At 34.0% G+C, this 23,631-nt stretch overlaps 1 protein-coding gene across 1 annotated transcript in view; it reads right to left on the bottom strand.

The window, feature by feature from the left end:
* Positions 1 to 23,631, bottom strand: part of LOC106129552 (COUP transcription factor 2) — an 82,541-nt gene that overhangs the window by 56,061 nt on the left and 2,849 nt on the right. Inside the window, exon 3 of the mRNA XM_013328150.2 lies at positions 10,953 to 11,102. Within this exon, the coding sequence (XP_013183604.1) occupies positions 10,953 to 11,102 (150 nt within the window). The remainder of the gene's footprint in view (positions 1 to 10,952; positions 11,103 to 23,631) is intronic.

Genomic DNA, 23,631 nt, shown 5'->3' with positions numbered 1-23,631 from the left:
CACATAAGGAACCTATATGCCAAATTTCAAGTCCCAAGACTAAGTAGTTTCGTTAGTCAGTTACCCAGTAACGGAAGAGTTTTTATTCACGCATGCCAAGCCGCGGCTAAAAACTACTTAGGGAAATATAATATATTATATAAATATAATTATTAGTTGAGGACAGAAATACAACAATTTTCAAGGAAGTATCTGCATAACCGCATTATTGGAATGCTTTAAGATTTTTATACGTGTTGGCATGTGCACTAGATAATCTGTTAGTGGTAAATCGCAACTAAGTAAGTATGTTTATTGTTTACCTATAATTCTTGTTATTCATAGTAATTATTGTAAAGTTGAAGATGAGAACGCTCAAATTTAAAATGGTAAACATAAAAGTACCTTTGTCTGTTTGTGACGCATTCACGCCTAAACTACTGGACTGAGATAGAGTTGACCCTGAGGAAGAACATAGGCTACTTTTTATTGCGAAATAGGGGCTAAAAGAGGGGATGAAGTTTAGTGAATTTTACAGCGAACGAAGTCGCAGGCAATAGCTAGTTTTCAAATAATCCAGGGGGAAGAAGAAGATAAGTTGATAGAACCATACTATTATGATACTACAAATGCTGCACAATCTTCCAAAGTTCAGATAATTAAGAACAAAATAAACCACAATGAAACATATGAGATATTTCGAATATCAAGCGAGCGCTTTGAGATAATAGTGGGTATAAATCAAAGAAACACTGAAGATGTACTAGATTAAGATTTCACTGCTAATGACTAACAAAGTGATCCAACAAAACATAAATAACAACCTATAAATTGAACCATTAACGACATCTGCGAGAGTACAACTATTACCTTAATTAAGGTACGATTGCGTAGCTTCGTATGATGTATACGATAGATATATCAGCAAGATCACTTTAAAGAATTTATCATCAAGTTATTTTAACTAAATCGACATTGCGATGCAATTAAGTTTACCAGATAGTAAGAATTCAAAACAAAATCTATAGATAAGTGGTATTGTTATAACCCTGTAATTATCTGTATTCGATCTCAAAAACTTAGTTTACAATGTTATCAATGGAATGTATTGTTCTTCTATTACTTTTCAAGTAAAATCATTCTCCGTATTATAAAATTAACCATAGCCGCACTAAATATAGTATTTTTCACATTTTCAGTAGCCGCCTATATACCTTATTATTGGCCTTTCTTTTACTGTAGTGTTCATATTTTTCTTGATACATTAATATACTTGATACATTAAAGTTAATTCACTATATTTATTATTGTTCTATTATTATCTATCTGTATGCAACTAGGTAATATTCTTCGGTGTATACTTAAGACACTAAATTTGAAGTGTGTTCATAATGAAACAAACAAATATTTTAAATCCGTAGTTGGAAATGGAACAGCACCTTTAGATTCACAAGACGCAGAGCCGCATACATCACTGTTTAGTTTTAAATAAGTTCCGTACACAGCTTCATTTACCGTTCGCCTATTTATTTTAGTTAGATATCTTGTTATGTCTCGATAATCTGTTATTTATAACAGCTATTTTTCAAAGAGCCCAGCACGCGACCGTTGTCGCGCGACAGACAAACCGACAAATGGGATACCAACGGCCTTTTGTTACTATAACGGTTTTGTTTTGATATCATTAGGAACGAAAAGTTTTACGACAGTGAGAAATATTGTCTCTTACTGATTATAGCTCAATTTTAGTGTAGAAAGTTTTTGGAAGATGGGAGATTTGATGGAAGCGATCATCTGTTATTGTCGTTTGATGAATCAGTGCCCGCAAATTATATAAATTCATTGATAGATTGATAATGATTTGTAGGGTGTGTAAATCAACAACAAAAACAAACAAATTTGTTACTTACTCCAAATAGAAACATTCTAGATATCGTATAAGTCGAACTTTTTGAGACTGTTGGCTCTATTTAAATTGCAAGGGATTTGTATCTCTAATATACGTATATTATACGTATATATCTAGATAAATTTTCATCAAAAATACCTTATTCATAACACAGTTTGGATAATTTGGGGCAAATGATGCTAGTATTAGCAAAGGATTTAATTTATGAGGTGATTTGAGATCACATTGGAGATTTAAAATTAGATAAGATTTAAAATATTTGAGGCGTCTAGTTTCAAAGTCCGCTAAAAGACTTTTTCATAAAAATTGAGGTAATAGATAAAAATGGCGCCAGTACGTATTCTTTTTATGATGTCATTATCATTTCTCATTAAAACCTGGCAAAACCTTTAGAAATTTGCGCTCAAAACTTAACCTTCATTGCAAATCCCGCTAAAATTGGTGTTGTTTACTTCAGAATCCGCTAAAATGAAATTAGCCAATGACAGCGCGGTATTGTGATCACGTGTCATTCAAAACAGTATGGCAGTTTTTTTATCTCAGGTGAAAGGTTGCTCCGGTTTTTTATTGTTTTTAATAAGAAAACATGGAGAATTTAGTTCAATTTGTGCAAAAATGTAATCCTAAGGAAGCGCGGAAGAAACTACGCGACATTCCTTCATGGAAATGCACTAAGGAAACTCGAAAACTGTAGGTAAAAAGTTACTGTAAAACTACTTTCAAAGTGCTTTGATGGTGTTATGCAAAATGAGTAATTAGTATAGTTACATATTGTAGGTACATTAATTTTTCAGTCAACACGTACTTACAAAGTACCTTCATTATATTTAGTTTTAATATTCACATTTAATTTTAATATCAACCTGATATTTAACGTTTAAGGATTGTTAAATTAACTACCGACTTCGTACTTAGTATTGAATACTGTTTAGTAAAAAAATAAATGATATAATGATGCGTATGACGGTCCACGCTTCTTGAAAATTAATCTGATAATAAACAATGGAATAAAATCGAATAATGCGTGGTATGTACTACCTGACATAATCCATTCACATTAATGCTTTTACCTGCTTTTTCCAATGATAGTAACAAAACTGCTAATATTTTATTAATTATTTTGTTTTATTTTTAAAACCAAAATTTATTCATTTACTGTCTTGTCCGTATTGCATAACGCTTTTTATTTCTAGTCCCTGTTTGCAACAAATCCCTCTAAAATTCTTGACGTTTGTTTCAAACTCCCTTTAAATTGATTGTTCGTAGCAAAATACGCCATAATGAAAATATTTTACGTTATATTTAAAATTATAACATGCATTTCCAAATAATTAGGTTAGTTCCGGTATTACCAGAGTAGAATCCACAAAACCTGCTAGTATTTTTTGTCTTAGTGGTAAATTTAATACAAAAAAAACGTTTTTTATATATTCCTTAAATTTTTGAAACAGCATTTTAGCGGACTTTGATACTAGATGACTCATTTGTCTCCTACTAATCTTTTTCGCTTTATGTTATCCTTTCCAAAGCGCTTATAGTCCAATAGATTGTTAATAGCGGTTTATTAAAAGTACCTATACGATAGAAAAAGGAAAACTATTGAAAAAAATGTAAACAATACGCCCACCAAGTAAGCTGCGTATCTAAATAGTCATTAACTAACAGAACCGGACACGGAAGACATCAAGAAGACACCAGATAAAATAATTACTTATAGTAAAGATAAAAATCCCATAGAATATGTATAATAAAGTGATATAAAGGCACGTGCCGAGAATAAAACGCATTCGTATCCACAACCCCATTAGGCTGCCTTGAGTTTTATAATTATCAGCCTATTAACTCTGCTTGAGATTTGTATCTCGATCCAAAACTATAACTTAGTCATATCAAATGACAATTTAAGTATTGACTTTGGTAATGACATTTCTAATTCTATGCTCTATTGATATGCATCTTTAAACTTTAAAGCTTATAAATTTCAAAATCGTATAGAATGACAGCCGTGAAAAATAATTTAATGTCTTTAACTCCATATTCAAATCCCATATATGATGCGTGTGATTTCAATGAAGATCGTGCTGTTGGAGCGAAATTAGGCGCAGAACATACTCGTACCACTGCAGGAGTCACTGACCACAATAATGTACGAGAAACGAAGGCTTGCGATAATCATAATACGCTTGCAGATATGTGATTAGCTGTGGGGTCACGAAACGGTCGGCGTTAGACAGAGAAGCATCACCTTTTCCTACTCGAGCGCATCATAGTACGTATAGAGCCATCTCTTTCTACTGAACGACCGCAGGGCGCCTAAACCGCTATACTAAACTGTGACCTCACGAAATTCTCCGAGCACGATACCGAGGATGATTCACGTGTAATGGACGTACAGACAGCCTGACATATAGATGCGGACACTAGATGAATTCCAAGTGATGGCTAGGAAATTATTTATTATTCCAAATGAATTAAGATTCTAAAAGGCATGGCTGGTTTTATTAAGTCGTCAGATGAATTAGCATATCCTTTATCATATTTACGAATTTTGTCATTTAGAGTTTCGCGCTTATTTCATTAAATTTTCTGACACGTAATCATGTCTTCACAAATGTTACGGTTTATGTAATAATGTTTAATTTTAACGTACATAATAATGTTTAAAGCATCTCTTTGACTACTAATAATCATCACTATTTCCTTAAAAAACAAAACAGATTTACAAAAAAAACTACCTGAACTCAAATAAAGCAAACAAGTTAAAAATAGGAAAGTTACAGATCATTAAAAGCACGATGTTAAAATGCAAAGTGAAACTATATTGAATGTAGTAGATACATTATAGTAAGTATGTACCGTCTTACAGAGGGCACGACCACAGAACTGGTTTGTTGGAACTACTAACGTAGTAACCAATATACATACAGCCGTGCATTACTCGCCGTATCCGAGATTATACGGCGACTGTGAGAAAATTTCACCTGCTAGCATTACTATCATAAATAGTTTTAGTGCCAATTCGAAACTTGAAATAGAATTATCGAATGATAGAGAATTATGTAAGGTTGGAGCGTGCATTATGATAACTACTTGTTAAAACTACTGAGAAATAGAAGGTAGACCGTAACTTGTGGACATTGTTAAAGTTATAGAATTTAATAAATCTAAATTGTTAGTAGTTTTAAGTACACTACAAGAAATTGCGTCATGACTTTATCCTTTTTTGTAAAACTAAAATTGACTTTAATTCGAGACATATTAATGATTCATTTGGAATAGAGACTTTCCAACTTTGTACTTATTTGATTTATTTGAGAAAAAAACCCTACGATTAAAAAAAAATGAGTTGACACATGAACGACTCGTATCGTTCATTTTATATGAACTAGATAAAAGGTGATTAGACCTTAATTATCATAAAATATTTGATATAGAGGTATAAGAGCATCAGAAATCCAATCGGGTGATATTTCATAATATATAACATAACACATCGTAAAGGAATTAGCATCAGAGTGTGAGCTTACGAGGCGCGAGCCGATAAATCACTTCTATTGTTCGTTAGACGCTCGCCGGCTGCCCAGCGGGAGTCCACCTTCGATTCCCGAGTCGGCAAGTGGAACCACCATTGAGGTAACCCCCTGTAGGTGAATACTTTGACGTGCTATATAATGTCAAGTCGTATTTCTCTTGATGAGTTATTTCAAATCCACAAACCTTTCAAATACAAGAAAATATTTCTTCGCATTAAGCGCCATATAAACGGAAATTAATTCAAATATTTGTAAATTGATCGCTATTAATAATTCATTTAAAAGTTTCTGTATTAATGCTGTAAATATAATATGGTAAATTAGTATATGAATCGATTATAAATTTTTGGTACCTATCACTTATATAACGATGAATCATTCAGCCGAGATAAATTATGCAAAAATTTTAATAAGCCCGTAAAATAATCTTTTGTTGATGACATTAGAAATGAATCTATTGAAGACGTTCCAAATACCAAGGCAAGTGTTCGTAAGCAACAGGTTTTGAACGAATATTAAAGGATTGTAGATCTTAACGCTGAGATAATAGAGGAGATTCGCAGTGGTCACTAGCTAACTGTTGGTGGTTATGGCGATTTCACATATTTAGGTATCGATATTTTTTATACAGTGGAAGATGAAGGCGTCCGTCAAAATTTAAAAAGTTAATTATCGAATACTTTTACCAGTCGACTGCGGGTCCTGCTTGAGCGGTGATACATCATCCCGGAGAGAGAATATAAATCACCAGGTGATTGATAGTAGTGTATATCTCACGCTCGTCCGCTAGCTCCTTTTTTAATCCGACACAAATGATTTTACACTTTGATTCCTTTTTGTGACGCCATTTCGCTTTGGAGTTTACGAGCCTCGAATTGGATTTTGTTAATCGACACTCTTGAAAATTTGAAGGTTAACGATTTAAAGAACATTTTAAGTCACAACAAAAATTAAACTGTTGTTAAATTAGCAAAGTAAATTCTATTGTTAAATTCTATTAACAATGAACTTAACGAAAGTGCCTTTTGAATGTGAAATAGCATCAAATTTCACGTGATGAAAGGCATCCACCGTTATTCAGTGTAAAGCTAATGTTTATAGTGAAAACCTATCAAGTTTCTAACAACTATTGAGAGGCGGCCATATTGGAGCATTACCTGCTCTTGCACCCAAGACCTTTCCGAAGCGGATTAACGTTCTATTATAGTGGAGCCCCAATTCGCATGCAAATGTTTGACAAAACGTGCGGAAATATAATTAGCTTACGACGCCAGTAACCCGTATCGGCAGGTTTCTTGCACCTTGACCATGCAGAATCGGAACCGGTCTTTGTTGTCTTCTATTTTAATTAATGTTTTCGCCCAAGCCTCACCGATGTCCGGCAAGGGTCAGTCTGATAATATTAGGGGTTTTTCGCGTGGAGTCGTGGGAACGCGTCGGCATGCTCGGCCACGATTATATCTTTATGTTGGACGCGGATAGTAAGACTCAGTTTTCCCAGAATGAGGACCATTAAACGCGGCCCTGGAGCGTCGTACGAACATGTCACAGTTATTATGCTCACTAGAAACGATAATATCTTTCGGCTGTGACGCAGCAGAGTACAAACGCAGTGCAGCCTCGGATTATTCTCGTAGCTCTGGCGGCAGATCGTTGACACGATTAAGTCATTAAATTAATCCTCAGTGGACAACATCGAATGCGTTATCGTCTTCCACTATCTACATTGAAGAGGGATAGTAAAACAGTTCGATTGACCACAAGACTAGGGCCATCGAAAAAACGTTACATTTCTCACGACAGTCATGAATGTTTGCCAAACTGGACTGGTCTAATCCAAACAAACCCATGCTTACGGTCAGTTGGTCAACAATGACCACACCTGGTTCTAGACGCAAATTGACACCCTCCTCAAAATGCGACGTCGATCCTTTCGCCGTTTTCTTTGTCAACCGAGGGCGTAGACGGGGCATTTACTTTTAAAAATAATAAGTGAAGCAAACATTGCTATAATTTGCAGCCCCTGGGAATCTTTGAAAAAGGATGATGATTTTGACATGTCTTGTGGGCTATACAAAGGAATTGCATTGTGCATGGTTTGCGTTGCATAAAACTTATACAGATTTGCACAAGGATTACAGTCAATACAGTTATTGACTCAGACAGATTGAGGTAACGTTGGATTTTGTGTGATAATGAAGTTTAACGATATTACCGGGCACATACATTTGCTTAACGATATTAACTACAGCATAAGCTTGCAATATATATGTGAATTTATGCGGTATGTTATAATAATACTGATAAATCAATAAGTAATCTTCCAGCAGAAAAATCAAAGCTGTCAGCTTCCCACTGAATTTCATTAAAATTTGCGTCGAGTTCCCGAGGGGGAACATCGGCAGCGATAGCAGAAATCTTTCTAAATGACCGGTACAGCACAAAAACTTATTAAGATATTCCAAACAATGACGCTTATGATTGATGCGCCTAAACAAAAGATCTGACTCCATTGTTCAAAGTAAGTGACGGACAGACCCACGGCTTTTGTTTAGCTACACTTTTATGCACTTATTAAATAAACCGGTCGTACTAATGTGGTTAATTAATCAATTGGCATGTGTGTTTTGTTTCGTTTGGTTTGCGCATCCCTAATTCGGGAACGCCAAATGCATTCTAGACAGATTGCAATTTTTTATTTATAGTTATGTGTTCTGTTGTTTAACATCCATTGATTAATGTTATTTGTTTTTATCAAACATCAGACTTTAAAAAAAAGAACAATAGTGACCGAGCATTACACGCAATTCTCAATCATACAAAAGCATAGTGACCATAGCTTGACATTAAAATGATATCTGTAACAGATCGTTTCATATCACAATTAGAGGTATTCAGTGGTAGCTGACCCAGCTCAATGGACCCTTTCAACCGCTAAAACGTTTTAGAAACTACCAACTCCACAAAACAATGTGATACAGAGAAAAAATATAACAAAAGAAGCGTCGACGCCTCTAATCTCACCAGATCTACAAGTTTGATATCTAAGACGATTATAAAGCGACAAAGAGGCACACTTACTTTTTTCTTTTCTATTAACAGTTAATCTCGAATAAAAAACACAGATTCTGGAGCTCTTGCACCTTTCTTTTGTTTGTTGACAGCAAACAAATCGTTTGTTGGGCAAAATATGAGGGATGCAGGGTCGAGGAGACCTAATGGGGTGCTCAAGGGTTGAATTGAGAGCAGCGGGTTACCGTGTCCTTTCCGGTGTGTGCCCTTTGCATTATCTGGTCGGAAGTACCGCTATGGACAATACTAATGATGCTATTGCAAAGGTGTGATGTGTGAAGCAAAAAGTTTGAGACAAAAATGATTGTGTAACTCCGGAACCGGTTTCGCTTGGAGCGATTACTTTGACAATGCATGAAATATTAGACATTCTCTATATAAAAATTTTGAATAATAAAATCAGTTTGTTGTAAAACGATAAAACAGCCAATGTTAATTTTGAAAAATATTAATTTGATATGGACACCTAACAAGAAAAAGCAATATAAGTGGACAATAAACTTGTTCCGCTGAATATGCGATTTACGAACGTACGATGTTATTTCAGCAACAAGAAAGAGAGAAACAAGGTCTCAAACTTTAAATTAGTGAACAAAATACAAAAAAGCGGACGGACAGGTGGGCTGTGAGGTCGCATCGGTATAATCAGAGACCCCAGCGGGAGTTCCGCCGCGTTATGAACTCTTCAACCTTTGTGCCCTCGCACAAGTGAGCTTCCTTTACGATATGAGGAAATCGCCTCGGTCGCGTGTTATCTCATACAATAAACACCTGTTTTATCATTTGTCGCGATTTTGACACCTCTTTTTATTTTACCGTCTCTCAAAATTTATGCCGCCGCCTAAAACGGACCTTTTTCATATTAAATGATGTTACACAAGAATTGTCTTATTTAAATTCGTTGATAAATTTTACTATGGATTATAAACATAAATTTAAAGTGACACAATTTTTATGGTTTATAGAACTAACTATTCAAGAAATAAAATCAACAGGGATTTTTGATGGGAGGCAGTAAATTACGTGTGGTGCTTATTCTAATGTCCCCATAATGTGGCTTGCTAATAAATGTAGTCACAAACTTTATGTTTTCAATAGACTTTAAAGGCTTTTAACATTGTCGTGCCATCATAAAGATGACAACCGTTCAAGGCTCATTTGTTTCCAATATGGCCTTGACTTGAACAGTAATAAGCACTGGTAATAGCGAACATTCTAAGTTATTTTAGACGATGCTAGTAAATTACTTATCGAATGTGTATTAAAATACGTTTGTTAAATTTATGTTGGTCTTGTTACTTATATTACGTCAGTTTTTTTACATATTGAATTGATTTATTTGACATGGACAACTTCAAGAACAACAATCAACAGGTCTATGCCGGCTGAATGTAAAGCTATATCCCTATGCGAGGTCAGATCAAATTCTTAGCCATCAATATCATCAATCATCACGCTGTCTCTAAAACAATAACCGTCTATATTAATTCCACCGTAATAATAAGCTATTACGGCTATAACTTTATATTAACTTTGATCTTCAACAGTTACTTAGACCAGTGCCCTTGGGCACTTGTCGGACTAATGACTCGGCAAGATTAATGGTTCTACTAATTACACTTGTGACAATCAATGTATCTTTAAAGTGAGCTTTTTGTAATACACTTATTAATACTTGAGGATTTTTACTTTGGTTACTATATGGTAGCGCGTTCAGTTGTAAACTATAACATATTGAATACTAACTCCTTGTTATATAGTAAATTTATTTTACCACCAATTTGTTGTTGGTGCTCTAAAAATATTAAAAAGCCAGATCTTCTAAATATAAAATCGTATAAAATAATGTTCTTTCAGACTAATTACGTGGATAAGAGTTTCAAGTTCTTTTATAGCCCAGTGCTGCCACATTTATGAGTGAAATAAACTTTATTTATAAGAGGAAGTAAATACCTGTAAACGATCTTACGAGAAATTGTAGAGATCGTTTTCTAGACCTGACTTGGTTATTTTAACATTTATTAATTAACTTTATCAATTTGTGCACACATATTTTCAAATTCCTTATATAGACAGATACGGATTTGTACAAATCTGCGACAAAACGTAATATTTCCCAAGGAACCTCTTTGACGACACTTAAATTCCAAGAAGCAATTAAACTGGCAATAACGAAAGATTTTAAGCACGTTTGCTGAGTAATGTCGGCGCTGTAATATTAAAACTTATATTACATAGTACTTACAGAGTAGCGTAAAGTACCGGTGAACAAAAAGAAAACTTTAATAACACGGGTTTCAAATGTCTCAATATAGGCATTACTGTTGGCCTTAGCAATAACTTTGTATTAGTAAAGTCTGAAAATTGTTAGTGTTTTGCTATAATTGTTTGAATAAGTTTGGCGTTATGCAAGGACTTCATTTTGGCCCATTTCATAGTATCTACGTCACTCAACTCACCTTCTCGCCTCATGCCCATTTTTAGACATTTTCTGAGTCTGCAAAATTGGCACTGGTTTCTATGGTGCTGGTCGATTGGACAGTTCCTATTGCCTCTGCAAGAGTATGTCAGGTTTCTTCTCACGGACCTCTTGAAAAATGATTTGCAACCTGCGGGAGAGATTTTTCGGATTTGAGATTTTGTTTTAGTCGACAATAGTTTGATTTTAACATTGATATAAAATAAATAAATAAAATAAAAATAACGAAATTAATTATCAATACATTAAAAAAAACACAAAATAAGAGAATATTATTCAAAAGATATAAAACCGACAAATAAAAGAAACCTATTAAAGAAATATAATAAATGATAAAAAAACAAGGTTTACCATTATTTTTTGGTTTATTTCCTTTATTGTTATAGTTTATGTGTAGTAGTAATCACTTGTTAGTTAAGCTTGCTAATACATTTAACGCTATTAGCATAATCCCATATATCAATGGCTACTCGATGCTGATAATATGACGATTTGTATGGAAGCATTGGATATAAACGTATCTATGGAACAGTTAAATTCCATCTTAACGATCCAAAGACAGTTAAGACCACTATCATGAATATATTAAAAATAAACTTCAAAAAATTTTGCGTTAAACAACGGGTCTATTTTTTATTTTACGCAAATTTAAATCGAAACACAACTTAAAATATTAATATGTAATACGGATTTTATATGTTTTAAGAAAGGAAGAATCCTTGTATGAAATGTGAAGGAATTTGATTTTCAATACAATTATTTTAATAGTATTTAATGGTACTAAATAATTGTTGAAGATTTATTTTTAGCTCAATGTTATATAAAAATAAAAATTTTTGATGAAAAAAAAAACAAGTAACAACATAGCGTGTATAATATTATCATTTACGGTTGCATGTTTGACAACTATCATTTTTGGCTATTACACATTACATTAATATTTTGAATTTTTATGAATAATATTCTGAATTCAACAAATCGGTTGGCGTGTTGCCTCTTTTAATTAGACATGAAAGTAATTCTGATTTATTCGATTCCCGCTCAAGTATAATTTTAGTAGGTTTAATCGACTGTATTTATTTAAGTTGATTGGTTTACGATTTCTAGTAATGATAGTCGATTTATAGTCGGAACATGACTTTTTGTTTAATATAGTGTAATGAATGGGCTTGTAACATTTATAATGTGTTTTGTTTATTATGATACGTTTGGTTATTTACTTAAGAATTCTTAATCCTTTTATTTTAAATTGAAACATCTATATTGCTCCTGACAATTTTAACTTTTTTCCTAAGTTTATTCATCCATATAGGGTTTTTTTTTCAATAATGTTGTTTTTTGTGAATTATGTCTAATATTAAAGTTAGTTACTACGGGTCAGTCAGTCATAGACTTGGTGCAGATAAGTCAGATTTTTATACGAAGCAATTCCCATCTGCCCCGTAAAATGGCACGCGACGTTTTTTTAATCGCGTGAGTAACTATCTCTATTTCGTTTTTTTATTATGACGTGAAACGGGACAGCTATAGTTTTTCGGGCGATAATAACGAAGTGACGCGTGGCATGCTATAGGGGCTGATCCCTGAAACCTTGCATCCTAAGTTATACCAGATTCTAGTTACCCATAAGGATTTCTGAGTATGCAGGCTTCAACATTATCTTACTCCTCACCATACGAGCATCCGTTACACAATATCCCTTTTCTGAGTTATGTATATTTACGTATAATCACAGAGTCAACAGTCTTAAGCAGACTGTTAGGCTACGTTCAGCTATTCGGCTTAGTGATAGAATTGAGATTCAAATAATGACAACTTGCTAGCCCATTGCCTAAAAGAAGAAGCCTTTTACGACATCCATGGGAGTGAGACTGAATGGTCTTTTTTTATTGGTGCCGGTTTTTATTTTTAGTCATGTATTTAACTCATAAAACAGTTAAACACATTTAATAAAGTTTAATCTTACAAAAATAAATGCAAATATGAAGGATTTTGCTGAATGCGAATTATTCTCGTTTCTATTTCTTGAGATACCGCTAGCTGGCTGAGCGCTCAGCCGCTCACGTAGCGACAGATAAGAGTGTGTTCGGATGTTTTGCCAAAAATACTTATATTGTACATACATATAATCACGTCTATATTCCTTGCGGGGTCGACAGAGCCAACAGTTTTAAAAAGACTGGTAGGCCACGTTCAGCTGTTTGGCAGATGATAGAATTGAGACTCAAATAGCGACATGTTGCTGACCTGTCGTCTAAAAGAAGAATACCAAGTTTAAAAGCCTATTCCTTAATCGCCTTTTACGACATCCATGGGAATGAGACGGAGAGGTCCTATTCTTGTTTCTAATGGTTCCGGGAACCACACGGCATATATGTTAGAATTATTATGCATGTTAATCAATTCTGGGCATTCAAGTAGGCACGTTAAGATCTGTTCAACAACTAAAATCATAAATGTATTATAATAAGGACAGTAACGATTTTCTAGGTTTTTTTTCTATTTTTGCTAGATTCCTCATATTGTGTTTGTATACTTTCTTTACCTTAGATACCGTACGTGGTACTAACATAATACGAGATAAGGTGCTAACCTTTGCTTGCTTATTTGAGTTCACATTGAACTGTTGTAGCTGAATTCAAGGAGACATTAAACGTATCTATGGCAACAAATGTTCGACTTTGGCTTGTCTTTAAAAAAAATGCATAACACAAAATATAATTAAACATAATTCGAAAGAAATATGCAGAGATCGTGGCAAGATGTAGTCTCTGCCTACCCGTCTGGGAGAAAGGCGTGATTTTTTTTATGTAGATGGTATGTATTTTTAATTCAAAAGAAGTACTTTAATAAACAGTTTAATATAATGAAAAAAATTGGCTTCAAATAATAAATAAATAAATATATACGGGACAAATTACACTGATTGAGTTAGCCTCGAAGTAAGTTCGAGACTTGTGTTACGAGATACTAACTCAACGATACTATATTTTATAATAAATACTTATATAGATAAACATCCAAGACCCAGGTCAATCAGAAAAAGTTCTTTTCTCATCATGCCCTGGCCGGGATTCGAACCCGGGACCTCCGGTGTCACAGACAAGCGTACTACCGCTGCGCCACAGAGGCCGTTCAAAAAGCGAATTATGTGCCGTTTATCAGGATGAAATGCGTTTCAACTATAGCGATTCAATCGCAGCGTTTCAGCCGCTACGTTTAACCGCCAAGTGTGAACTCAACGCCCTAGAACCCGTCTCCCAATTACCCCTATCGTTGGGAACATCGAATGTTGCAAATTGTATGCGGATGATAGCATACACGTCAGATTTCACGAACAATGGCGAGATAATCGTCTGGCTAATGAAGTGATCCGATCACTTTCTTTAGGTAAACCAACTTTAAGAATATGGAATTGTGAGGTTGGTGAGAGTTTTGCTAGGCGACTGATTGAATTACATACAACATACATACATATGGTCACGTCTATATCCCTTGCGGGGTAGACAGAGCCAATAGTCTTGAAAAGACTGAATGGCCACGTTCAGCTATTTTGCTTAATGATAGAATTGAGATTCAAATAGTGACAGGTTGCTAGCCCATCGCCTAACAAGAATCCCAAGTTTGTAAGCCTATCCCTTAGTCGCCTTTTACGTCATCCGTGGGAAAGAGATGGAGTGGTCCTATTCTTTTTTGTATTGGTGCCGGGAACCACACGGCACAATTACATACAAATTCGCGTTTATTGACTTATTTAATACGTGTACTTACTACTCTGTCAAGAAAGTAGCAGGAAAAGATCAATAATACACAAACTGTTTGTTATTCATCCAAATTTATTTTATCACCTTCAAAATATGCTCCTTTAGAAACGATACACTTACGCCAACGAATAATCCAATCATCAAAACATTTTTTAAACGCTGTTTCCGGAATTGAGGTCAGTTCTCGCCGCGAATTCTCTTTTATGTCTTCTACCGATTGAAAACGGGTGCCACGAAGTGGTAATTTGAGTTTAGGAAAAAGAAAAAAGTCGGCTGGAGCCATATCTGGTGAATATGGTGGTTGCTCGATGGTATTTGTTGAGTGTTTGGTTAAAAATTCGTTCACAATGATGGCCTTGTGCGAAGGTGCATTATCATGGTGCAAAATCCAAGAATTTTCTTTCCACAAATCTGGCCTTTTTCGTCGGATTTGCTCTCTTAAACGCCGCATAACACTCAAATAATATTCCTTATTTACCGTTTGACCTTCCGGCAAGAATTCCGAGTGCACAACACCGCGATAGTCAAAGAAAACAGTCAACATGACTTTGACTTTTGAACGACTTTGGCGTGGTTTTTTCGGTTTCGGTTCAGTTGGAAGGCGCCACTCCGAAGCTTGTTGACTAGTTTGCATGTCAAACTCGTAAACCCACGTCTCGTCACCAGTAACAATGCGTTTCATGAATGTTGGGTCGGAATTGACTCGTTCTAGCATGTCCTCAGCGACTCTCATGCGATTGAGTTTTTGAAAAAAATTCAGGTCTTTTGGGACTAGCCGAGCGGCAACATGTTTCATACCCAAATTATTAGTTAAAATGGTACGGATCGACTTGTGAGATACAGAAAGTTCGGTGGCTATCTCTCTCAAAGTTGAATGAGGATTTTCAGTCACTATTTCCTTCACTTTTGCGATGTTAACTTCAGTTGCAGACGTTGATGGCCTACCAGAGCGAGGCAAATCTTCCATCACATCTCGACCGCTTTTGAACGCTTTGTACCACTCATAAGCACGAGTTTTTGATAAAGTCGATTCACCGTAAGCCTTCTGTAACATTTTCAGTGACTCCGAACACGATATTCCATTGGCAATGCAAAATTTAAGACAAACTCTTTGTTCGATGTTTTTATCCATTATGAAATTAGCAATACACACTAGATATGATATAACTAAAAATAGCACTGTATTTAATGTAAACAACAGATGCAACTCAAACTCCGCGCCAAAATGGAAAACAGTTGTGCCAATCTAACAACAACAAAAAAAACAAAAATTTGAATTTGGAACCATAAATAAATAATCCATTCCCGATACTTTTCTGACTGAATGTATATCTCGCACTAATTTCTCTGTTTATTTTTATGAAGAAACTACAGTACGCCAAAGGCTCCACCCGTGTGCTGTTTTTTTTAATTACACCAATCAAATTTAATAAAAGTATAATACTATGATCAAACTCGATAAAACAAATGAAGAAATTCTCATTAATTCCTGAAGGAAATGATTCTGGTTCATTTGTAGGAGAACCTAATACCCATATTGGATTATGGTAAAAGCTTTTCTAGATACCTAAATGTGCTTATTACCTTAACCTCTTACGGTTACATTAAAGTGTCGGGAACCACACGACACAGTTCGTAAACTTCACTAATTGGTTTAAATTATGAGGATCTACTGACCCACATGTTACGCAACTAATTAATATGTTGACATCGCGTGTTTGTGCGTATCTATTCTTCTAAATCTCCTGAACATGACTAACGAATGTTACGAATTCTTCTCATGTCAGCAGTGCCATAAAGAGTTTGATATAGAATCAATATTATAAGAAAGTACGCGAAGATGATGTAGATAACACCCTAGACATAATTTATAGTGTTTCAAATTATATAGTAATATATTAAACAGTAAGAATTATTTCCAGGAATATATTTTTTTCTGATCAACGTACACAAATGGTATTGGATGGACTTAAAAACTGATAACAGTCCATTTTTCCAAAATTCCACGGGAGCAAAGTCGCAGCCAAAAGTCTAGTAGGTCACAATACACTTCGCAAGTTTCATTGCCACTTACAAAATATTATGTGCATAAATTGTGTTAGGCTTCAATAAATTTATGCGAAATCACGATATGGCGCCTTTAAATTAAGACTTATGTAAAATCGTTTATCGCACATCTACTATTATTCTTATACAAACCATGCAAATAAAGAGTTGTTTGTTTGCAATATCTAGTTCAAATAACTTTAACATAAAGTTATTTATATATATAAAAAAACAAATATCGTGCTAGCAACCTGTCACTATTTGAATCTCAATTCTATCATAAAGCCAAATTGGCTTAATGATATAACTGAGGATCAAATAGTGACAGGTTGCTAGCCCAACGCCTAAAAGAAGACTCCCAAGTTTATAAGCCTATCCCTTAGTCGCCTTTTACGACATCCATGGGAAAGATGGAGTCGTCCTTTTATTTATTTTTTAGTTGGTGCCGGGACCACTCGGCATTATGGTATTAGTATACTTTCTTTATCAATTTAATACAAGTGATAAAATAACTTAAAAATGATTTTTTTTTTAAATGAGTTAGTAGGTACTCAATTTTTTTTTTCATCATGATTTGTTCGAGATTCGATCCCAGGACCTCTTACCAGGATTACTATTAGCTTATTTGGCTTAGATGATAATTTTATTGTCATTCCATTTCTTTTTTAAATTATGCATTTCTTACATAAGTTACTTATTATACTTACTTTAAGACAATAAAAGATTTTGCTGATTATTTGACGAAGTATAAATATTAAATTTATATTCAAAAGTAATTATTATTTGCAGTATGTTTTACGAAATAGTGATATAACGGGCGAAACACTAATAAATACGTGTTACAAACTTGCCTATTATAAGGGTAATAAAGTAGTAATAAAGCAATTAAAATTACTTAGTTATTTGCTCAAATTACATTGCAGTTCTATGTAATTAGGGTTAGAATTTCGCGACACTTCGTTATAAAATTGTAAGAAAGAAGTTATAAAATTGTAAAAAATACGTCTGAACGGCATTAATGTTTAAATTATATAAAAAATATAGGGATAAATACTGAAATATAACTAAGTAACGTATTATATTTTAAGTAATAATTGTATCGAATTGAAAATATTAATTTATTTATATGGAATTATACAATTAATCAGAAACAACGTAATAGTTTTTTTTAAATAACTATGTAGGTACCTAACCTTATAGTTTTTTCTTCAAAGACAAACTGCTACTTACTACGCTTTTTATACTTAGGTATGCCACTTTTATACATATTATAATTACTCATTTTATTTAGACTTGTGAAAACAAATAATTTTATTATTTGACCATAAAACTGAACCCAATCCATCCAAACTAATATACTTAATTGTAAAGAGATAACACAATGAATATTTAGAATATACTTAAAACTACTAGACCGATTTCGAAAAAAATTGGGCATAGAGACAGACACAGCCCTTAGGCGTAACTACAACTAGGTTATCACATACATTTAGGTATGTAGTCACGTCTATAACCCTTGCGGGGTACACAAAGCCAAAAGTCTGTATGTTTGTATTCGCCTCACGCGGAAACTATTGCCCCCATTTGAATGCGGTTTTCTCACATGTGTAAAGCTAAAAATCACTCGTCCAAGGCGCAATACAGAGGGTCTGATTTTTCTTTTACGACGAACGAAGTCGCGGGTAACAGCTAATATTTGGATATTTCCACGGGAACAAAGCTCAAACTCAACTCAACAAAAGCTCCTATAATCGTCACCAAACATAACCTTAGAGACTATAATATATACTCGTATATTGCAAAAGGTTTTGAAAAAAAAAACACACAGCATAGGTGCTAATGATTTTCGATGATTAATGTTCATGCATAATGACTTAGTAATTGATACAATATTCTAATTTAATTTAAAATCTCATTTCAGTGAGGCAGGACTCTTCTTCAAATTACACCTTATTTAATTAATATTCTGAAGAATAAGTGAAAGCCGATCGTGGCCTTTTTCGAATGGGTGTCGTAAAAGGCGACTAAGGGACATATAATGTCGTCCAAAAAAGCAATGCGAAAACGCATATGTGAGTCACCAATTTTTTGCGCGACATTTAATAACTTCGAACTACAAAGATGGCGCCTGCGTAAATAATAGCAAAAAATTAAAACAAAAACATGAGATATACACAAAACGATGTTATTTTAAAACTTACGCGCAAACGCTCGTTTTATCGTTCGATTCACACACATTTCAGAGCGACGTCTAATTCGTGCCGTGTGCCGTGTGGTTCCCGGCACCAATAGAAAAAAGAATAGGACCACCTCCATCTCTTCCCCTCGGATGTCGTAAAAGGCAACTAAGGGATTGGTTTATAAACCTGGCATCCTTCTTTTAGGTGATGGGCTAGCAACCTGTCACTATTTGAATCTTAATTCTATCAAAAAGCCAAACAGCTGATCGTGGCCTTTCAGTCTTTTCAAGACTGTTGGCTCTGTCTACTCCGTACGGGATATAGATGTGACGTGATGTATGTATGTATGTCTAATTAGTTAAGCAACTTATGTACAAAGATAGCGCCCGTGTCAATAAGAACAAAAAGTCAATACAAAAACTTAAGTTCCTTTATTAGTGCAGGGCAAAAGAAGGACACTAATGAAAAATTACTCGCTTTAATGACCATAGCCATCGTATAATGATTCAGATCCTGTTCCTGAGATATGCAATATAATACATACATACACACATCTGTAATAATGTGCGCAGGATCTAATAGAATGTACATATGTCTTGGGTGAATGATTGAGTGAATTTATTGACCGATAATATAACATGATTTTTTCATGATAAATACATTACATACATATAATCACGTCTATATCCCTTGTGGGGTAGGCAGAGTCAACCCCACGAATGGCCACGTTCAGCTATTTGGCTTATTGATAGAATTTAGATTCAAATAGTTGTAGGTTGCTAGCCCATCTCCTAAAAAAAGAATCACAAGTTTGTAAGCCTATCCCTCAGTTGTCTTTTACGACATCCATGGGAGAGAGATAGAGTGATCATATTCTTTTTTTTATTATTATAATTAAAAAATCTGTATCCTACTACTATTATAAAGGCGAAAGTTTGTATGGATGTATGGATGTTTGTTACTCTTTCACGCAAAAACTACTGAACCGATTACCATGAAATTTGGTATGTAGGTAGCTGAAGACCCAGAATAACACATAGGCTACTTTTTATCCCAGAGTTCCCGCGGGATTGATAGGGTTTCCATGCGGACGAAGTCGCGGGCGGCCTCTAGTTCTTTTATAAGTGAAAGCGAGTAGGGATACATTATTTTGAAAGATTTGCTTATACCGTTAAAGGGGAATCTGTGAAATATTATTTTGATAGAATTTGATAGACTAGATTTGAGTAAAACTTAAAAGTAAAAGTTGCTAGACAGTCTAGAAGGAACAAAATCAGTAGTTTATATTCCCTTGATAATCTTTACAAATTACGCAGAAGACAAGCAGCTTATATACACCAGAGACACCTGTTCCTTGATTGCCACTTTTAAAAGCATATAAAATATTTTAGTTAGCACAAAGGTTAAGGGCGGATGAAGTATTAATTAACATACAAATGAAATTACATCCTGACATTGGACTTTGCATATAAATGTCGCTAATGAAGGTAGTGCTACAAATAAAAAATCTACTTACAATATCCCAAGTTTTAAGTCTTTGCCTTTATCCACTTTTACAATCTGCGCAGGCATGCAAGTGGCTATACTTACATTTATATATTTCTCCCTTGCGGGGTAGACAGAGTCAACAGTCTAGAAGACTGAAAGGCAACGTTCGACGACATCGACATACATGGAAAAGATATGGGTCGTATTCCATAGTGCCGGGAACCACACGGTGAAAAACTTGGTATTATTTTATGCGAATCAATCTTTTAGAGAAATCTTGTCATTCCATCATTAATCTATTGAACTCAACGTAGTCATTGAGTCTTCTAGGGTTAAATATGTGTGTAATGTTATTTGTCAAAAATTTTTTTTTTAGGAATTCTGGCATATTTTTATTGTTGCGAAAATTAATTACGTACATTTTTTCGATATAACAACCTGTCAATAAAATAACGTTATAAACCCTATCAAGGCATCATAGTAGACACTCCACAAAACACAGCTAGCTATATTTTTGTAATTTATTGATAATAAAACATCTGACGTAAATTGTCTTTATATGGATACAAAAAAAAGCGTAAACACTATATATTTACGACGTGACAAACGCTAAGGTATTAAATTTTCGAAATGGCTATAAACGTCTGTCGTGCAAGTGTTTACCTTATTGGCTATTAGATGGCACTATTTAATTCACATAAATAATATATAAGGCGAGTCGAATTTTCATTAAAATTGCCGTTGATCGAGCGATTTTTATTGACAGTTTTAGTGTCGAGAGAGAACCACACACGGACCGAACTTGGGATTCAATTTAAAAAGTGGAATGAGATAAAAATAAATAAGTTTGGAAAGACACTTATGTTTAGAGGCGCTCGTAAAGATAGGGTTAACTGCGGCAGTATCGCGGGACAAAACATACCATAAACTGGCCGGTTATAGTGGCCGTAGTGATGTACGAATTTCGATATATTGCGGGATCGATATCGATTCGCGTTATCACGTGCATTAAGAAGCCGATATCGTGTGATAAATTTGTTAATTCTTCATAATTTACATTAACGGAGGTTTTATTGCAAATTAATAGACGACATTATGATAATTCTATGTCGTAGAGCTTGACCGGCACCTGCTAACTTCTAGTTTTAGTCAAGTTTCGTAGTTAACGGATCGTTTTTTCAATAAATAAGTCTTAGTTGAATGTATTTGTAATAATAAATTTGAATATTTAGATTATTTAGACGACACTTTGAATTTTAACGTATCAAAATATTTCAAACATTGTCTCAGTGACTATTTTTATATCTACCTACAGATATAATATCTACTAAATTGGATCTAAATCTCTTCAGAATTTCTACCCTTAAATTCAAACACGAAAATATTTTCAATTTATGAAAATATTTATCTCATTGGACATATTCAATATTATAAGATACCTAAATATTTATCTCATAAGAAAAATGTATTTATAAAATTATCGATAAAATAATATCAGAAAGCACTAAAAACAGGTGTTAACTGCTATCACTAATTCCGAACGAACGCGAGCATGTAAGTCAAAAAGAGCGCTTCGTTGAAGAACTTTGTCGTTATACAGACTATAAAAGATTTAGTACGATTCACCTCGGCGTAAAGTCCACTTTTATTTAGACAAGGTTGTATTCCAATCGGCGGGAGGTCCTCACGTTAATAAGGTGGATTTGTCGACATCAAAATAACATTTTATGGCCCCCGCACTAATGCGGTTTATCGATAGTAAAGGTGTTAAAGTAACTGATAAAAAATATCGGAATGCTAAGTACAATAATTAATACGCGTGTAAAATTATAAAATGGTAAAATCATTAAGGTATATGCAGGTAGGTATACCTACCCTTATTAAGTGGAGGATCCTCATTTTGAAATTTGGTTTTAATTTTTAAACAGAAATAAAAAAAAAAAACATACAGGTCCGGTCAAGAGTACTTACCTAGCTTGAATGAAGAGAATTATTTATGTGCATGAAGTGAAATAAAGTACTACCTATGTAGGGATCGTGGCAAGTGGAAAGACATAGTCTTTGCCTACCATTCCGGGAAAGTGGCGGCATTTTATGTAAATTGTGAGCATAGTTTAAAAAAATATTTCATAAATAGTCTACAATTTTCAATTTAAAGTTTTTTTAATGTGCATACATATATACATATAGTCCCTTACAGGGTAGACAGAGCTTACAATTTCGAAAGGACTGGAAGGCCACATTCAGCTGATTGGTTAAATTATATTATTGGTTATATTATATTAATAAAATTGAGATTCCGATAATGACAGGTTGCTAGCCCATCGCCTAAAAGAAGAATCCCAATTATATATCTACCTAGCCTTTCCCTTATTCGCCTTTCTCGACATCTATGGGAAAGAAATGGAGTGGTCTTTTTCTAAAGTCCCTCGAACCCCTAGACACGTACCTATATGCAACACAAAATGTGCAACACTATAAAATCCTGTTTCCGAGATATGTTCTATATCACAGCAAAAGAGGTCATGACCTTTTTGGCGCCAGAAATCTACCCACATTGATAACCCGAAATTACTTATATAGAACAACATGTACAGAATTATTATTCTCATTCACAATTCTATTTTAATGAATGGTTTTTCGCGGTATCGTTAATTTAAGGTAGGCACAATTTATTCAATGGAATTTGTAGAGCTTTATCGATACTGAACTTTAAAAATATAAAAATAAGCAAGTAATTTTAGATTTATAATTTAGTTAATTGTTTCATTCATAGAACTAAAAATATTATGAGTGTTTTCCCAATTAGGTACTGTTTGTTTTAGAGAAGGTTTTGATACCATGTCCAAATTGCACTGTTTATTTTTCAAATGTTACAAAACCTAACTTAATAATAATATGAATATATGTATGTACTTATTTATTTGAAATTTCGTACTTAAAGTTTCACAATATGTGCTTACATTTACTTACTGTGGCAATAAATTAATTATTTTAATTTTGACACGTAGCAAAACAATGGTCAACGCATATGCAAGAGTTATTCGTTTCGAAATTGCTTTTAAAATTGTATAGGTAACCTGTTGGCATTTTTCTTTGTACAGTCACCATCATATGTAGTTGGACTTGGTATTTGATGCGATCAATAAAAATAATACGTACAATGCCATTGTACTTTTTA

Source organism: Amyelois transitella, chromosome 16, assembly GCF_032362555.1.
Source record: "Amyelois transitella isolate CPQ chromosome 16, ilAmyTran1.1, whole genome shotgun sequence".
In the NCBI taxonomy this organism is placed as follows: domain Eukaryota; kingdom Metazoa; phylum Arthropoda; class Insecta; order Lepidoptera; family Pyralidae; genus Amyelois; species Amyelois transitella.
This window is presented reverse-complemented; position numbering and strand designations above follow the sequence as displayed.